Source organism: Chroicocephalus ridibundus, chromosome 6, assembly GCF_963924245.1.
Source record: "Chroicocephalus ridibundus chromosome 6, bChrRid1.1, whole genome shotgun sequence".
In the NCBI taxonomy this organism is placed as follows: domain Eukaryota; kingdom Metazoa; phylum Chordata; class Aves; order Charadriiformes; family Laridae; genus Chroicocephalus; species Chroicocephalus ridibundus.
In genome coordinates, this window is record NC_086289.1 from 40,813,155 (window position 1) to 40,827,131 (window position 13,977).

The following is a 13,977-nucleotide window of genomic DNA, read 5'->3' on the forward strand; positions in this document are numbered from 1 at the left end:
TCCTCGGCCCCCATCCCCCGCGGGGAGGCGGGAGCGGGGGGGTGGTAGTTGGAGGCGGGAAAGACGGGGGCGAGGGGCGGGAGGGCGGCGGGGAGGCTGAGGGGGCGGCGGGGCCGTTCGTGGGGGACTACTTTCTCGGGGCGGCGGAGGCGGCGGCGGAGGGGGCGGGGCGCCGCCGCCGCCGTCCTCCCCTCTCGGAAGCTGCAGCCATGATGGGAGTCTAGCGCTGGCGGGCGCGGAGCAGGCCGGGGGGGGATGAGCCAGGCCGCGCCGCCGGCCCGCACGCCCTGAGGAGCCGCCGCCGCCCCGCTGCGGAGCCGGCCCGCCCGCCCGCACCGCGCGGCTCCGGGCCCGCCGCCGCTACCGCCGCCGCCCCGGGCGGGGAGCGGAGCGGGGCGGAGCGGGGCCGGGCCGGGGGGGCGCCCCGCGCCGCTGTCACCATTGCTGGGGCCCGGAGCGCCGGAGAGCTGCTCTCTCCGCCTCCCCCTCGCTCGCCTCAAAGACGGCGGCGGCGGCGGCACCCTCAGGGACTCGGCCCGGCTCCCGACCCTCTCTGCTCGGCCGCCGCCGCCGCTGCTCCCGCCCCGCTCGGAGGAGGAGGAGGGGGCAGCCGCCGCCGCCACCACCGGGAGCCGCCGCCGCGGGGGGAGGCGGGCCCGCCTGGGGCTGAGCCGCCGGCGCAGCAGGCCCCGCTCCCGGGGCCGCCCGGCGGCCGAGGGCCCGCCGCCGCCTCCCGGCCCCGCGCCCCGCCGCCGCCTGGCCCCTGCGCGCTGTCCCGGAGCGGCCCTCGGCTGCCAGACATGACCGCCATCATCAAAGAGATCGTCAGCAGGAACAAAAGGCGATACCAGGAGGATGGCTTCGACCTGGACCTGACCTGTATCCATCCTCCGCCGGCGACGGGGCCCGGCACCGGGCGCCGCACGTACAGCTATTGCATCAGACCGGCCCGGCGCTTACCTAACGCCCTGCCCGCTGCCGCTCCGCCCGGGAGGCCGGCGGCTGGCGACTGGGCTCGCCCGGGCCGCCGCCGCGCCCTCCCCCGCCGCTTCGGCCTCCTTTTGTCCGGGCCGGCCGCTGAGCCCGGGGCCCGGATTAACGGGAGCTCCGTGATGGCGAGGATTAACGTGAGCCCTCCTTGGGCGATTGCAGCCGGCCTGCCTGCTGCCACCAGCCCCCCTTCCCCAGCCCGGGGAGCTCCGGAGCAGCGAGGGTCTGCCCCTTATCTCTGGCTGTGTTGATTTTTCGGCTCGCATGGCAAATATACGTGTCCTGCCATGACTCACGTCCTTTTATTATTATTTTTTTTAATATAATAACTCGTCTTGAATTGCAAATGTAATGGTGGCAGGCCTCTCGCCTTGCTGGCATTGCTTCTCTGCACGGCAGGAGAGGCAAAGCCTGTGTCCTCTGCCCTGATTTTCATCCATTCAGTAAGGCAGAACTCGTGCTCAGCTGCCGTGTGATGCAGCAAGGTTCTCGATGATGAGAGGTGGCAATCGCTTCTTCCAAATTAAAAAAGAAATACCTCTTTTCCTAATGTGATGCGTGAGCTGCGCTTTGGCATAATGTCAGATACAGTCAACATGGAGATGTGTTACAAACGAGAGTACATTGGGTCTTGTCAAGGAGGACTGTAATGCTGGAATATGTAATTAGTATGGAGTTACGACTAATGAGTCAAACCATAGAGAACCATTGCTAGTGTATCGTTTTGGTGGCCTTTCGAACAGATGTGCTGTAGCGGCAGCAGGCAGATGTTTAGCTTTGAATGCCTTACAGAGTTAATTGTATGTATGGGCTGTGCTGTGGGCACGGTCGTTCTCTGTGGTGGGGAAAGATCATTCTTGTGTTTGAGAGGGTTTGGAGCAAGAGCCTCGCTTAAAAGTTGGAACTGTCCTAGGAAAAATGAATTTTGACAGTAGTATTCAGAGCTAGGCTTATCCCTATAGAGAGAGCGCTTTCTGTTCTGCAGCAGGATCAGGGTGAAATTTATTGGGTTTTGGAGTAACTACACTTGGGTCATAGCGAGTGCTACAGATTAATCTGATTCTTGGGCATGATCAAAACCGGTAACAGCTGTAACTAGCACAGAGCTTGTGCTGTTGCATTGAGCCTCGGCCTAAAATTTTGGTGGCTTTAAAATGGCCTGAAAGGTTCTTGACTTTAATAGGTCAAGAGCTTTTAGTTAAAAAGCAGCAGCTCTAGCACGTGATTCCTGCATTCTGTTCATGGTACTGTTAAAAACGCAAGCCTAAAACTATATTTTATATGTTTGCACTTGGTTATTTTGTTGGCCTACAACTAAGGCAGCTGTAACGCTGACGTAGGCCAGCACGCCACTTACTGCTGATTTAACAGCAGAAGTCTGAGTTAGACTTTTTGATTCTCCGAGTGATGGGTTTGCTGGGAACTTTGGGGTTATGAAAAAAGTGGTGGCAAAATGGTGAGGTTTTGGCTTCCCAGTTGAAGAGTTTGGTGTTTTCAGATATCTTTGCCCAGATGTGCCATTGGTGGAGAGATTTTTTTTTGACCTGAACAGATCTTTTTAACTAGTAATCTGCTCCTGGCAAGAAAATTGTTGAATACTGAGCCTGGATTTTCTTGCTCAAGATTGCTAATGATATGCCAAATGGAGTTTATTGCTTATTTTTTACTTTGTCTTGTTAATTTTATTCTTAGGATTTTGCATTAGAAGTAGGCTACTGAACCCGCCAGGCTTAGGCTGGTTTTTCTAAAAGGAGTACCTGGCTGCAATTCTCTAATGAAATTTATAGAAAAGGTGGGTTTTTTCCATGATTGCAAAAATGTCTTTGGAAGAAGCTTATACTTGGTCTGTTTTTTTTTTTTTTTCATAGCTGCACACTTTGAACAGATGATTAATGAATGAAGACTTCTGCCTGTACAGTATAATGGCTTTGCTTGAAGATCGACACTGCTGCAGAAGTAAAAGATTTAATTTTTTATCACTTTGTTCAGGCTTCTTGGAGATGTTCTTTTTGCAGGAGATGGGTACCTGGTAGCTGGGAAATAACCTTACATGTGTAGACAGAGGACCGAGCTGGGAGTTAGCTCTCCAGTCATGCGATGTTAGATGAAGAAAGAGAAAACTCGAAGCCTAAGTGAGCTGTTTGGGAAGGCCTGTAGTGCATAGTAGGAGGACCGGGGTTTAAGTTCTCAAAGTTACTTCTCACCGTGTGCTGGAGCTTAAAGTTTTGAGACCGAAACAAGCTACCATCTGCATTTCTGCTGTTGGTTAGCTTTGCTTCCCTGGGCACCCGTATCTGTAGGAGTGTCCTCTGTTACAGATTACTGGTTATTTCAGGGTAGGTGCTTCTGTCAAGCTAAAAGAGAAAGACTGACACGAGTTGGATAGCCCGGTGCTTTGGGCATTTTGCTGGGATAGGGGAAGTTGAGGTGTGAATTCCTCCTGCAGTAAATGTTTTTGTACAAGTAGTCCAGTGGTGGTGGTTCCAGAATACTCAGTAGCTGGTGATTACTACCTAGGCTTCAGGAGGTGGAGAATAAAATGACCGTACAGTGAATCCAGGTGAGGCGCCTGGTCTCCAGCGTATATACTGTAGTCTCTCTCTTCTTCTACCCGTCTTTGAGGGAGGGTTCATGTTTCATTGTCCCAGGTGGACAAAGACTTGCAGTCTTTATATTTTGGTCTCGGCTGATTCTCCCAAGACATTGGAGGGAAAACTTGAGTGCCCAAAGGCAGGCTGGGTTAGGTGCTGGAGTGCCAAAGTCCCCTTTGACAACCTCTTTGTTTTCTCTGTTGGCCTATGTCAGATCCTTTTAAAACTGGCGCTGATGTATGTATGGCACAGTACATCATGTTTGGGACTCTCAGTTCCTGTTGAGTTGGTTAAGAATTCTTCTGTGGGTAACGTAGGATTTTAGGAAAGGGGAATGGTGACTTCTCAAAAATCAGTAGTTTTACACAATATCAGACTAGTCCTATGTGCTAATTATGAAACAGGTGTCTTTAAAAAACATTGACATTAGTTTTCATCTAATAAGATGCTCTTTTTCTCTCTGAACAGTCTTTTTATGCACATATTTTTATGCAAATATCTTGAAATTAGAAGAGGAAAGGGTTTTAAAGGTGGAGACATTAAATCAGCTTTTTAATACTTTATTTCAGATACTGTATTTATTTGAGTTTCTGTTTTATTTCTGTAATACTGGATACCTTTTGGTACAAATGGGTGAGAAGGAAAGTTTGGATTAATGGCTTTCTTATAAGATGGCTGTGTTTCTTTATGTTGCAACGACCAGTGTATTTTCTGAGGCACTATGATCTTTGGTATTTCTGAAATTCTGCAGCTTGGTTGTTGACCATTTTACTGCAGAGAATGGCAAAGAGAGAATGCTTGCATGCAAGTCTTGCACATTGCATTGGTTGCCTGTGTCTTAAGCGGTCTGTGCGTAACCGAGTTTAGCAAGTGGTTTAACTATTTGAGAGTAAAAAAAAAAAAAAAAAATCACGTAACTGCTTCTTGTGCCCATTATAGCTTTGGTTAAACTCTGTCCTGTTTTTCCAGGCCTTCTGTTGTGCATGAAAATGGCCATCTAGACTGAGCATAGGGTAGAGACATGCCTACCCTGATACTTAATTGAAGCATATGTAGCTCGTGACCTACATAGTAGTATAAACTGCAGGAATATTCAGTAAAGATTAGATGTTGGGTGCCGTTTATTTAGGAGTCTCACATGTAGTTTGTCTCACATAATGAAAGGCAGAGAATGCTAAAATTGTGAGTGGAAGCTGCCATATCATACTGCTTTATGCTATTTGCAGTCCTAAAGCTCTTTGCATTTTTAATGAAATTTTAAATTATGTGACTTCACTCAAAATGGCTCAGCTTCCAGGAAAAAAAACGAATTAGCGGCATGAGGTACATACTGCGTTTAAAAATAGAGCCTGAGTTGGAAATGCCATTTGTTTGAAATATTTGGTTTCATTTTAAATTTGAAGTTTGTTAGATGTCTTGTAACAAGTTTCTCTTGCACACAAGCGCAGTAAGGGCTGGTAAGGGTTTAGGAGAAACTAGAAGAAACCAACTGGCAATGCATTTTATTGGTGGAAAAGTATTTCTTTGTTCTGGAGTAAACCATGTTACTTAGCGGTGTTAAGAGCCTGACAGACTCGTTTTGCTTCTGGAGCCTGGGACGGTCTTGGGTTTTGGACAAGAAGATTAGTGCCAGTTTTGCTCTGAATTTGTCTAAGAAGTCTGTTTGAATAAACGGTGGTAAAACGGCACTGGCTGGGGACTTCTACGAGTTTGATTCAGTTAGCTGCTTGCTTTAGGATGTATTTGATTCTGGGAAAATCAGTCTTTCAGCACTTAGCAAGGATAAGGATTTTTGAGTTGTCCAGGTGGAGAAAAAGCAAGGTTCTGATAGATGGAAGTGTGCTCATACATTTTCTCTTCTGGGATTAGAGACATGCTGGATCACTTTCTTTTCCTCAGAGCCTAAAAAAAACCCAAAACCCCTTTGACATATTGCCATAGTACATGCATGTTTGTGGATAGCCTTGTTTGACAGCTGAAGCTGACACGCAAAAACCCCACCGGTTTGAGCAAGTGCTCCATCGTGCAGCCCTCGCTGCTTCCATTCAAAGTAACCCCAGCCCCTTGCTGCCTTGCTTTTTGACTGCAGTTGCTCAGAAAGGGACTTAAAAGATGCTTGAGAAATTACAGCTCCATCTCTTCGTGCTTGCTTCAATGTAGTGCAGGCTTCCTAATAAACTACTTGATCTTGCATCATCAGAAATTTTTAATCAATGTGCAGCGTTGCTGGAGACTGTTTGCACAAGCTAAACATGAAGTTAAAAAATAACTGCCTGTGCACACTTTTAAATTGACAAAATCTGCAAAGTGATTGTTGGTTTCACGTAGCTCTGCTGTCGAAGTGACGGCTGTATGTTCTTTTCAAGGTGGAGAAAGAAATGAGTACAGCTAGTGTGGATGCTTCATGAAATTTTCTTACACGGTGACCTTTTAGAAAAAACAACTGAAGCTAATCTTCACTGAAATCTGTTTGTGAGCTTAGTTAAGTGTGTGTAATTTTCAGAACATCCAAAGCTTTGCTGTTAAGCGTAGAGGGGTAATGCTGAATAAAGTGCAGGCTTTACTAGGACTGGTACTGTTTTTGAGCATTTATTTTTTTTTTTAAGGAAAGTTCCAAGTTCATTATCTCTTACAATAAGACCGATGAGGTGTTGGCACTTGAGGCCCTGGAGACATTTTCTTTGTTGAGGCTGGTCAGTGACTTTGGTGAGGGCGGTTAGGTCACTGTTGAGGACTTCTGAAAATCCTGTTAAGCTCTTGGTTTACCTCTTGGTGTAATTGCTGGCCGTGCATCAACACTGGGTTCAGCTTCAGTCTTGAAGAAGGTCGATGAATTTTGAAAGTGCATCTTTCTAGGAACTTGTGCTAGTCAGGAAGGCCTTTCTTGTCCTCAAGATAATTACCTGTGACTTTCACTGACTTCCTGAGATGGTTATGGCATATTTAGGGAAAGTCTATAGCCTTGAGTGTGGAGCTCAGGCAATGCTTGAAGTGGCTGTTATTGCTGCAGTATAGTACATGTGGAAAGATTAGTTGGCTCTTGGTGGCTGCTAGGGTGGTGATCAGCAGATTTCTCTGGGACAAAAATGTGTTTTTCCCCATGCTATCCAGTGCTACACGTAATATGTCTCATTTGAGAACTTTTTTTAATTACCAAAAGGTTGTGAAGTACAGTGACTGCTGTAGAGAAGGCTAGTGTTTGCTAAATGATGTGTTAAACACTGTGTAGAGGAGAAAATTTTCTAATTTTCTTCCAGAGACAGGTGACTGCATTTTCCATTTCATTCCTTGTAGGATGATGTGGACACCTAAATCCTCTTTGTTGTGGAAGCAATTGATATAACTTGCTCAGTAGTAATATGATGAAAGAATGTGTTTTATTAACACATTATGTTAAACCCTCTTGCGCTAAAAAACATAAAACCATGACAAAACTAAACTCCAGAAAGTAATAACTAAAAGTTGAAATTTTATATATATAAAGTTTTTGTCTACCAAGTTGCTTTTATGAGTTGTGAATGTTTGAGTAGTTTCTGAAATGAAATTATATTTTTAATGGATTAATGTTGTTGCCACATTAATACTGCATAAGCTGACAAATTATACCCCGGTACCTTAGCCTGGAGTATTCCCTTACAACGTGTTTAAACAAGAAAATGGTTCTTATATAATGATTTAAGGGACAATGGTTATGTTCTGACAAACTGTAAGAAAAGGGAGGGAATAGGCAGTTGAGCTGTCAAATCCCTTAATTACATTACAGACCAAAGGTGCTGTCGTTAGTCATAACTAACTCCCTTTTAAAAAGCCCACCTCCTTTCTTGTTCGAGTACCCAGCAAGTAATCTGGAGCTCGGAGCTACGCGTGATTTGTAGTCATTTACTGTGCCTAACGTAGGGTGGATATTGAAGGTTAATTATTGCATAACTTTTTTTTGAGGGGGTAAGTGGGATATAGCCTGGAGTTGTGAGTAGTGATTGCTGGATATGTCTGATGCCTCACCATAAATAATAGGGTACTTGTGGGCTCCTTTCGTTTGTGAAGGTTTTTGGGATTAAAGCTGTGCATATTTGTGCATTTATGTGAGTTACTGGGATGGCGCTTTCCGGACTGTAGGAAAGGAATTTATTTGAAAATACAGGAACGTTCTTAAGTGGCCCTGCGGAACAGGATCTTTTCTGGAACACAAATGCTTTGTGGGTGGTTGACTCTACTTTGGGTTCAGAGATTGCTGTTAGTTTTTGACTGTGTCTTAGTCCCAGATTCATATTTCAGATGTAAACAAATCCTTGTTCCAGTTTCTAATTCAAGCTAGCATCGTTTTTGCTCCTATCGTTGTCTGCCTTGTTTACTGTCTCGCCTATGAGGCCCTGGAAAAAAAGAAGTTTTGTAGAATGGAAGGAAATAATCGTGCAATTAGGCCATGTATCATGATGCATAAATCTAGGTTATCTTAATAATGATTTTTAGGCAATGTAGCTAAAGTAGTGAGCTCTGTGATTCAAATGGTAATTGACTGTGTAGCTAAAAAATTAAACTCAACTGCTCTGTGTTTGGGATGATTACTGTTGCAAAAGCTGGCATTGTTCCCTTTAAAGATGAAGTCCCAGCTTCACAGCCCCAACGTGCAGCAGTGCATAAAACCTGCTTAATATCCATTTTTTTTGTAGTGAAGTGCTCAAGAAATGTCTTTATAAACTTAATTCTGCCTTTGTGGAGCTGTAGTATAATAGCTTTTAATTGCATGATTAATTTTCTTAGAGGCCTCTGCTTAATTCATTGCATTGCCTGGGTATATGTTGGTCTAAAATTGAAGTAGTTGTGTATTTTCTATTCTTTAATTTCTTGCGTGGGTGAATTAGGAAAGTAATGTCCCTTTTTTTTTTTGTACTAACATTTGGAGGAGGAAAACACTAGATCTCATTAGAATGAAATTAATATTACCTACTCGGGGCTTGTTGGTTCAGAAACAGTTTATTATGTCTTGTTTTGCTGCTTGCCTTTATCTTCTCTTGGATCACCACCCCCTTACTCACAAATCAAGGTTTCCTAAATTCATACAAATCATGGGTTTTGTAGTTTATGGTCTGTAAAGCTTTTTAGTGTGATATATTTGTCCTCCTGCCCCATAGCTGTTTTAAATTCCCTTGTCTCTGAAAGTTTTGGATGTTGTTTGAGACTTGCAAAAAGTTGAGACTGAGCCATTTTTCGCTTCCTGTCAGTAAATATCAAAGTAGTGACTCTGTGCTGCCTTCTTTTTACTGAATAAAATTCTTGTATTTTTTTCTGTGGGTGTTTGAGGTTAGGATATGCTTAAGTACACATCGGTGCTTCTTTAAAGGGGATCCTGCAAAGTGTGGTAGTGTGCTGAGACCGTGTACCAGGGAGGTCCCGTACTCTGCCTTGAAAGAGTTCATGTTGAGTTTGGTTTGTGGATTAAAATAGGTAAAATTGTCACTTTGGAAATCTCAAACCGAGGTGTGATGCTCAAGCTGCTCATATACGTCGCTTCCTGCTGAGAAGATCCACTTGGCAAATGTGTTTCCTTGAGGGCAGCTGCTCAGCCTCGCATGGCCAGTTGGCCTTTGCCACTGATGCAGCTCTTGGCCTTAAGGCTGCTGTGTGCTGCTGCAGCTAGTTGGGAGGCCAGGGTAGGTGTGAGAAGATGGGATCTTCTTCCAGGGCGTGAGCAGGAACAAAAAGCCTTCTTAACTGGACCTCTCTGCATGTTTTCACCTCTAGAAACTTGTTGGGCTTGTAACGTTTTCTTCAGTGTGGTAGACCTGGGCTTGAGGTTGGGGTAGGGAGTTGAGGCTCAGTCTTTGACTCCTCAGCTGAAAAGTTCTTTCTGTCAAATTTTGTATGAGTAATATAGTGTGCTGTTGCATCACTTCTTATGCTTCTGTTTGCTCTTGGCTTTTTCTGAATGGGAAGGGTAGCTTTTTTTGATGTCCTGTAATATTGTCAGCTATTTTAGGTTTGCAGCTCTTGACAACACGCTCATGTTTCCTTTAGTATCTGCATGCTTCCCTATCTTTAGTTGTGATTCCAGGCCATGTTGAAATGAGTTTAAGGCATTTTTATCAGTCTTTGTCAGAACAAGCTCCTCTGTAGAGTAGACATCATCTTCTTACGTGCTTCTCTGTTACCGTTTTTTGTATTTATGCTGTGAGGTTTGAGGTTGATACCATGTTTTGCAGAAAAAAAAAAAAAGAAAAAAGTGCTTATTATGTAGTTTGTGTGGGTTTTTTTTCCAGTCTTCTCGATCGTATTAGCTGTTCAGCAAAGCCTCCACATGGCTGAAAGCTCCAGGCCACATTTCATGCACCTCACAGAGGAGGGGTGAGACTCTTGCTCTGGGAATACTTCCCAAATGCAATATAGTAAGCAGGTCCAAAAGCCCTGCTAAGGGATGGAAGTGAGCTGAGGACGTAGCTGGTTCCTGAGACAACTGCTGGTATCATTTTTAAGCATCTTCTGATTTACTACTTCGCGCTGCGGGAATTTGAGTTCCCCTTCAGATCTGTTGTCAGCCCCGTGACCTCATCTGGACAGGTTTGCCTCCTGGATACAAAGGAGCTGCAGTTCTGTTGTTCCTTGTCTAGGTTGCTGCATTTCAATTACAAGCTGAAAGATTTTTTAAAAAAAAAGGAAGAAAAAGGGTTGTAGTTGAAATATTGAGCATTAAGGAGTTAATGTGCATTTCTTCTAAATCATAAAATGTTTCTCTCAGCCACATCTGAGTTGGTCTCTTTTCTTGTTCTTTAAGGCACAGATGGTAGAGTTGGCAAGTGCAGCTGGCTGGCTACAAGGAATCCTCCTTTGCTCTGAAGAACTTTCTTCCTGTTCATTTCCTCTATACTTCCTGATTATCCAGACTCATAGAAAAATAGTAAACTTATTTTGCGTTTCACACTGGCTAATGAAAATGTGGCCTATTAAAAGAAATAAATAAATTATGCATGTGTGCAGGCCAAACAGTATAGATGCTAGGAAACTTTTCTAGATTTGGCTGGGTATATTTTCCTATGTCTGTCTGTTTTGTTTTTTTTTTTTTTTGGTAGGGATGCTGTCAAGAAAATGGCGCTAATAAGAAGAGCTTGGCCATTTGTCAGGACTCTTAAATCTGCTTGAGGATGGAGTGTGGACACTTCTCGTAACACTCCCCCTGTAGCTTCAGGCTGTCAAGCTGTTGAACAGCAAGAACAGTCCTTTTTTTTTTTTCTTGCCATTGCTATACGGACTTGTTTAAGCTGGAGTTAAAGGGCTTGAGGTTAGCACGCTAACATTTCGTAGCTGGTAGGGCCAGATGTACTGCTAGACCACGTTGCCCGGTTACTGAAGTCGGAGTTCCTGAAAATTGCAAACAAATAGACACAACAAAGCAACTTTCGGAGACTTCAAAGTCACGTTGTTCCTCTGCTCTTTGGTGTCGCTATCAAATGGGACTTAGCACAGACACCCCGTGCTAGAGGCTGGTTTCCTTTGCGCCGTGGCTCTCTGCAGCCGGGAGGGTGATGGGTGATGCATAGCCGAGCAAAACCGACGGCAGCTGGCACGCGAATGAGGAGTGGGCTGTTTAGGAGCGGATTAAAGCAAGTACATGCCTTGCTTGCCTGAACTGGAAGTGAAAATTTGCATTCCTGGCAGTTGTAAAGCTTTTTTTTTTTTTTCAGGCCGTAGATTTACCAATTTAAATCTGTTCTTTGTTAAATAAAATTCATATTTAGAGGCTGGAAACTGAGGGTCGGGAAAAATGGACTGTTGTCCTTTTATTTGCAGGTGTCAGCGTTCAGGTTTTGCCATAGGTTTTTAGCTTCAAAGCATGACTTGAACAGTGACCGTCACTCACTGCTTCAGGAACACTCAGCTTGTTTTAAATTTCCTTTTTAAAGAAAGATGAAGTCTGGTGCTTGGCTTCCTGAAGCGTTTGATGGTAAAGGGCTAATAGTTTTAAAGTTGTTTTTTATTTGCATTTTGATTTAAAATCTGTCGTCAGTGGGTTTAAAAAGTAAAGCTATATGTAAATTCTTATGCACTGCGTGCTCTAACATGCTTACGAAATAGGAAGATTAGGTCATTTGCTTTCTATTTTTCTCTTGTATCTGCCTTCATGAATGGAGTGAGGATAAGAGATTAAATACTTTGCAATAGGACTTAATAAAATGACTTAGAAATTCTAGTGACTCATGTTGTAGCTATTAATTGAGAATGTTGATCATTGCAGGAAAGGCTAGGGCTGTCGATTTTTGCAGCTTTCTTGTGGCTGCTTAAGAACTTAAGAATTGGTAAATATTTCGATATGCTTTTTTGGACAGCTTCCATTATTAGGAAAAAAAGCTGAATTTGTGAGCAAAGTCAGTTATAGGACCAACACGAGTCATTTGCTTTTATATATATGTATATAAAATTTCAAGTGTATACTGCATATTCTTTAATTTGATCTTAGCATAATATGACTGTATAGACAGCTATTTTTGAAAGCGATTATAACTGCTGATTTGCATAATGATACAGGATTTTTCTCATAGCAACTGGAAACGCTATCATCTTTAGTATGTGGGAATGATTTCGGGCTTTAAGAACAGTGTTTTGTTAAATCTATGAGCAGCATTGGAGCAAAGGTGTTTCTGAAGTGGTGTATGGATGGTATGTCTCCAGTACTGACAAAGCATCGCTTTTTCCTTGTTGGCGTTTGGTAGCTTAGCAAATTATTGGGTGTTTTCATTTTCAGGTTCTTTGGGTATAGTGTAGTTTTGTCTTCATTCATTTGAAAGCTGAAGTTTTGTAGTGAGAAATATGAACTGGAGTAGAGGATGGCATTTTAATGTTTTGCTGTTGTGTATCGTGAGTCTCTCATGTATTTTTTTATTATGGTTCCTGACTAAAATCCTGGCCTCCATGTTTACAAGACTGAGAAAGGAATGAGTGCTTTAAAAACCGTTGAAACCATTTCTGGGCATGGATTTCCTAGGAAAGAGCTACTTTGGCAAAATGTGGCAGGGTTTATTTTGTGGTTGTGTGGGGTTTTTTTGGTTTTTGGTGTTTGTTTTTTTTTTTTAAAGCCCACTTTAAATTTTGGTAGTTAGGACAGTTTGGTTAACTCTGTTTTGGGTGTGTTGTAGAACTGCCTCAATAAATGGCTGAGGCTTTATCCATTTTCATTTGCCTGTCTAAAAAAAACAAAACCCCAAACCTTGGAATTGATAATGAACTTGTTGCATGTTTTAAATCATCAGTTCTTCCAGATTTCTAAAATTGTCAGTATCATTACCAATTTCATGATGACTCAGAATTCTTGCTTTGAATGTAAGCCCAGCTTCCAAGCTCCTTTGTAAGAAATCTTGTCTCAGTAGCAAATATCTTAATTTCAGCTTTGGAAATCAATGTTAAAGTAACTGGTGTGAAAAGCGGTGTCTCTGCAGCGTTGAGCCTGGCTGGTGGTAGAAGAACTTCCTGAAGATGATGTTCAGTGGATGGTTGCTTCAATACTGGCTTGTCTTCGTGCCCTTCTGTGCTGTGATCACAGGACAGGCAAACTAGTACAAATGCAGTACCAACCATCCCCTTCCCTTGCTGCAGATCTCGGGGCATCTTTTCGCAGGAGAGGAAAGGGTGGAAGAGCTTGATTTTTACGACAGCTTTGTTAATTAAGTGATGAAACTGCTATTTCTGCTCAGAGATTTAGATCATCTGTGCAAACAGCAGCAGCACTTCCACTCTGTTCTTCCATCTTATGTTGCTCCTTAAAGCAAAAGGCATTGTTCTGTTGCTTGAACCAACAAAAGAGTTTCAAAGCAACGTGCTTGTCAGAAGCATATACTAAAAAGACGTAAAACAGTCTTCACCAGCAGTATGAATACATTTGTCATAGTTGTTGCTTGCTTTCGTTGGGTGCAGGCAAAGCCAGCAGCCTCACATGTCTGCTGTGGAGGGGTGTCCTTCGCTCGCTGTGGCCCGTGTCCTTTAATGCCAGATCTGTTGCAGACAGACGAGTGAGTCAGCAGTGGCGTGTGAATTGCATTCCAGTTTAATACTTTGAGATAATCAGTAAGGTACTTCAGGACGCTGATATTTCAGTGGGGGAGAAATTGGCTTGCCTGTTTAAAAAAAAAATACCATGTTTTTCTAAAAGCAGCCCTCCCCCCGCCAGGCTCACTGTTGGATATTTGTTTTTCAGCAACACTGAAAAAAAAAATGTACCCCAGAGCATACAACACTTGTACTGAATCAGCATCAGTAAATGGATTCATACTCTCCTCTGCTTCGCCCATCTGAAGTCTTTTTCCATTTTCTTTACTGGCATATTGTGGAACACCTTTTGCAATACCAGCTCTGGGTTTAAAAACGCACCTGTAATGATGCACGGTTAAACTCAAGCATTCACTTCTGCTGG

The 13,977-nt window shown here is 43.7% G+C and overlaps 1 protein-coding gene across 1 annotated transcript in view; it reads left to right on the top strand.

The window, feature by feature from the left end:
• Nucleotides 1-224: 224 nt before the first annotated feature.
• Nucleotides 225-13,977, top strand: part of PTEN (phosphatase and tensin homolog) — a gene marked incomplete at its 5' end in the record, with an annotated part of 50,579 nt that continues 36,826 nt past the window's right edge. The window contains one exon of the mRNA XM_063338216.1: nt 225-879. Within this exon, the coding sequence (XP_063194286.1) occupies nt 225-879 (655 nt within the window). The remainder of the gene's footprint in view (nt 880-13,977) is intronic.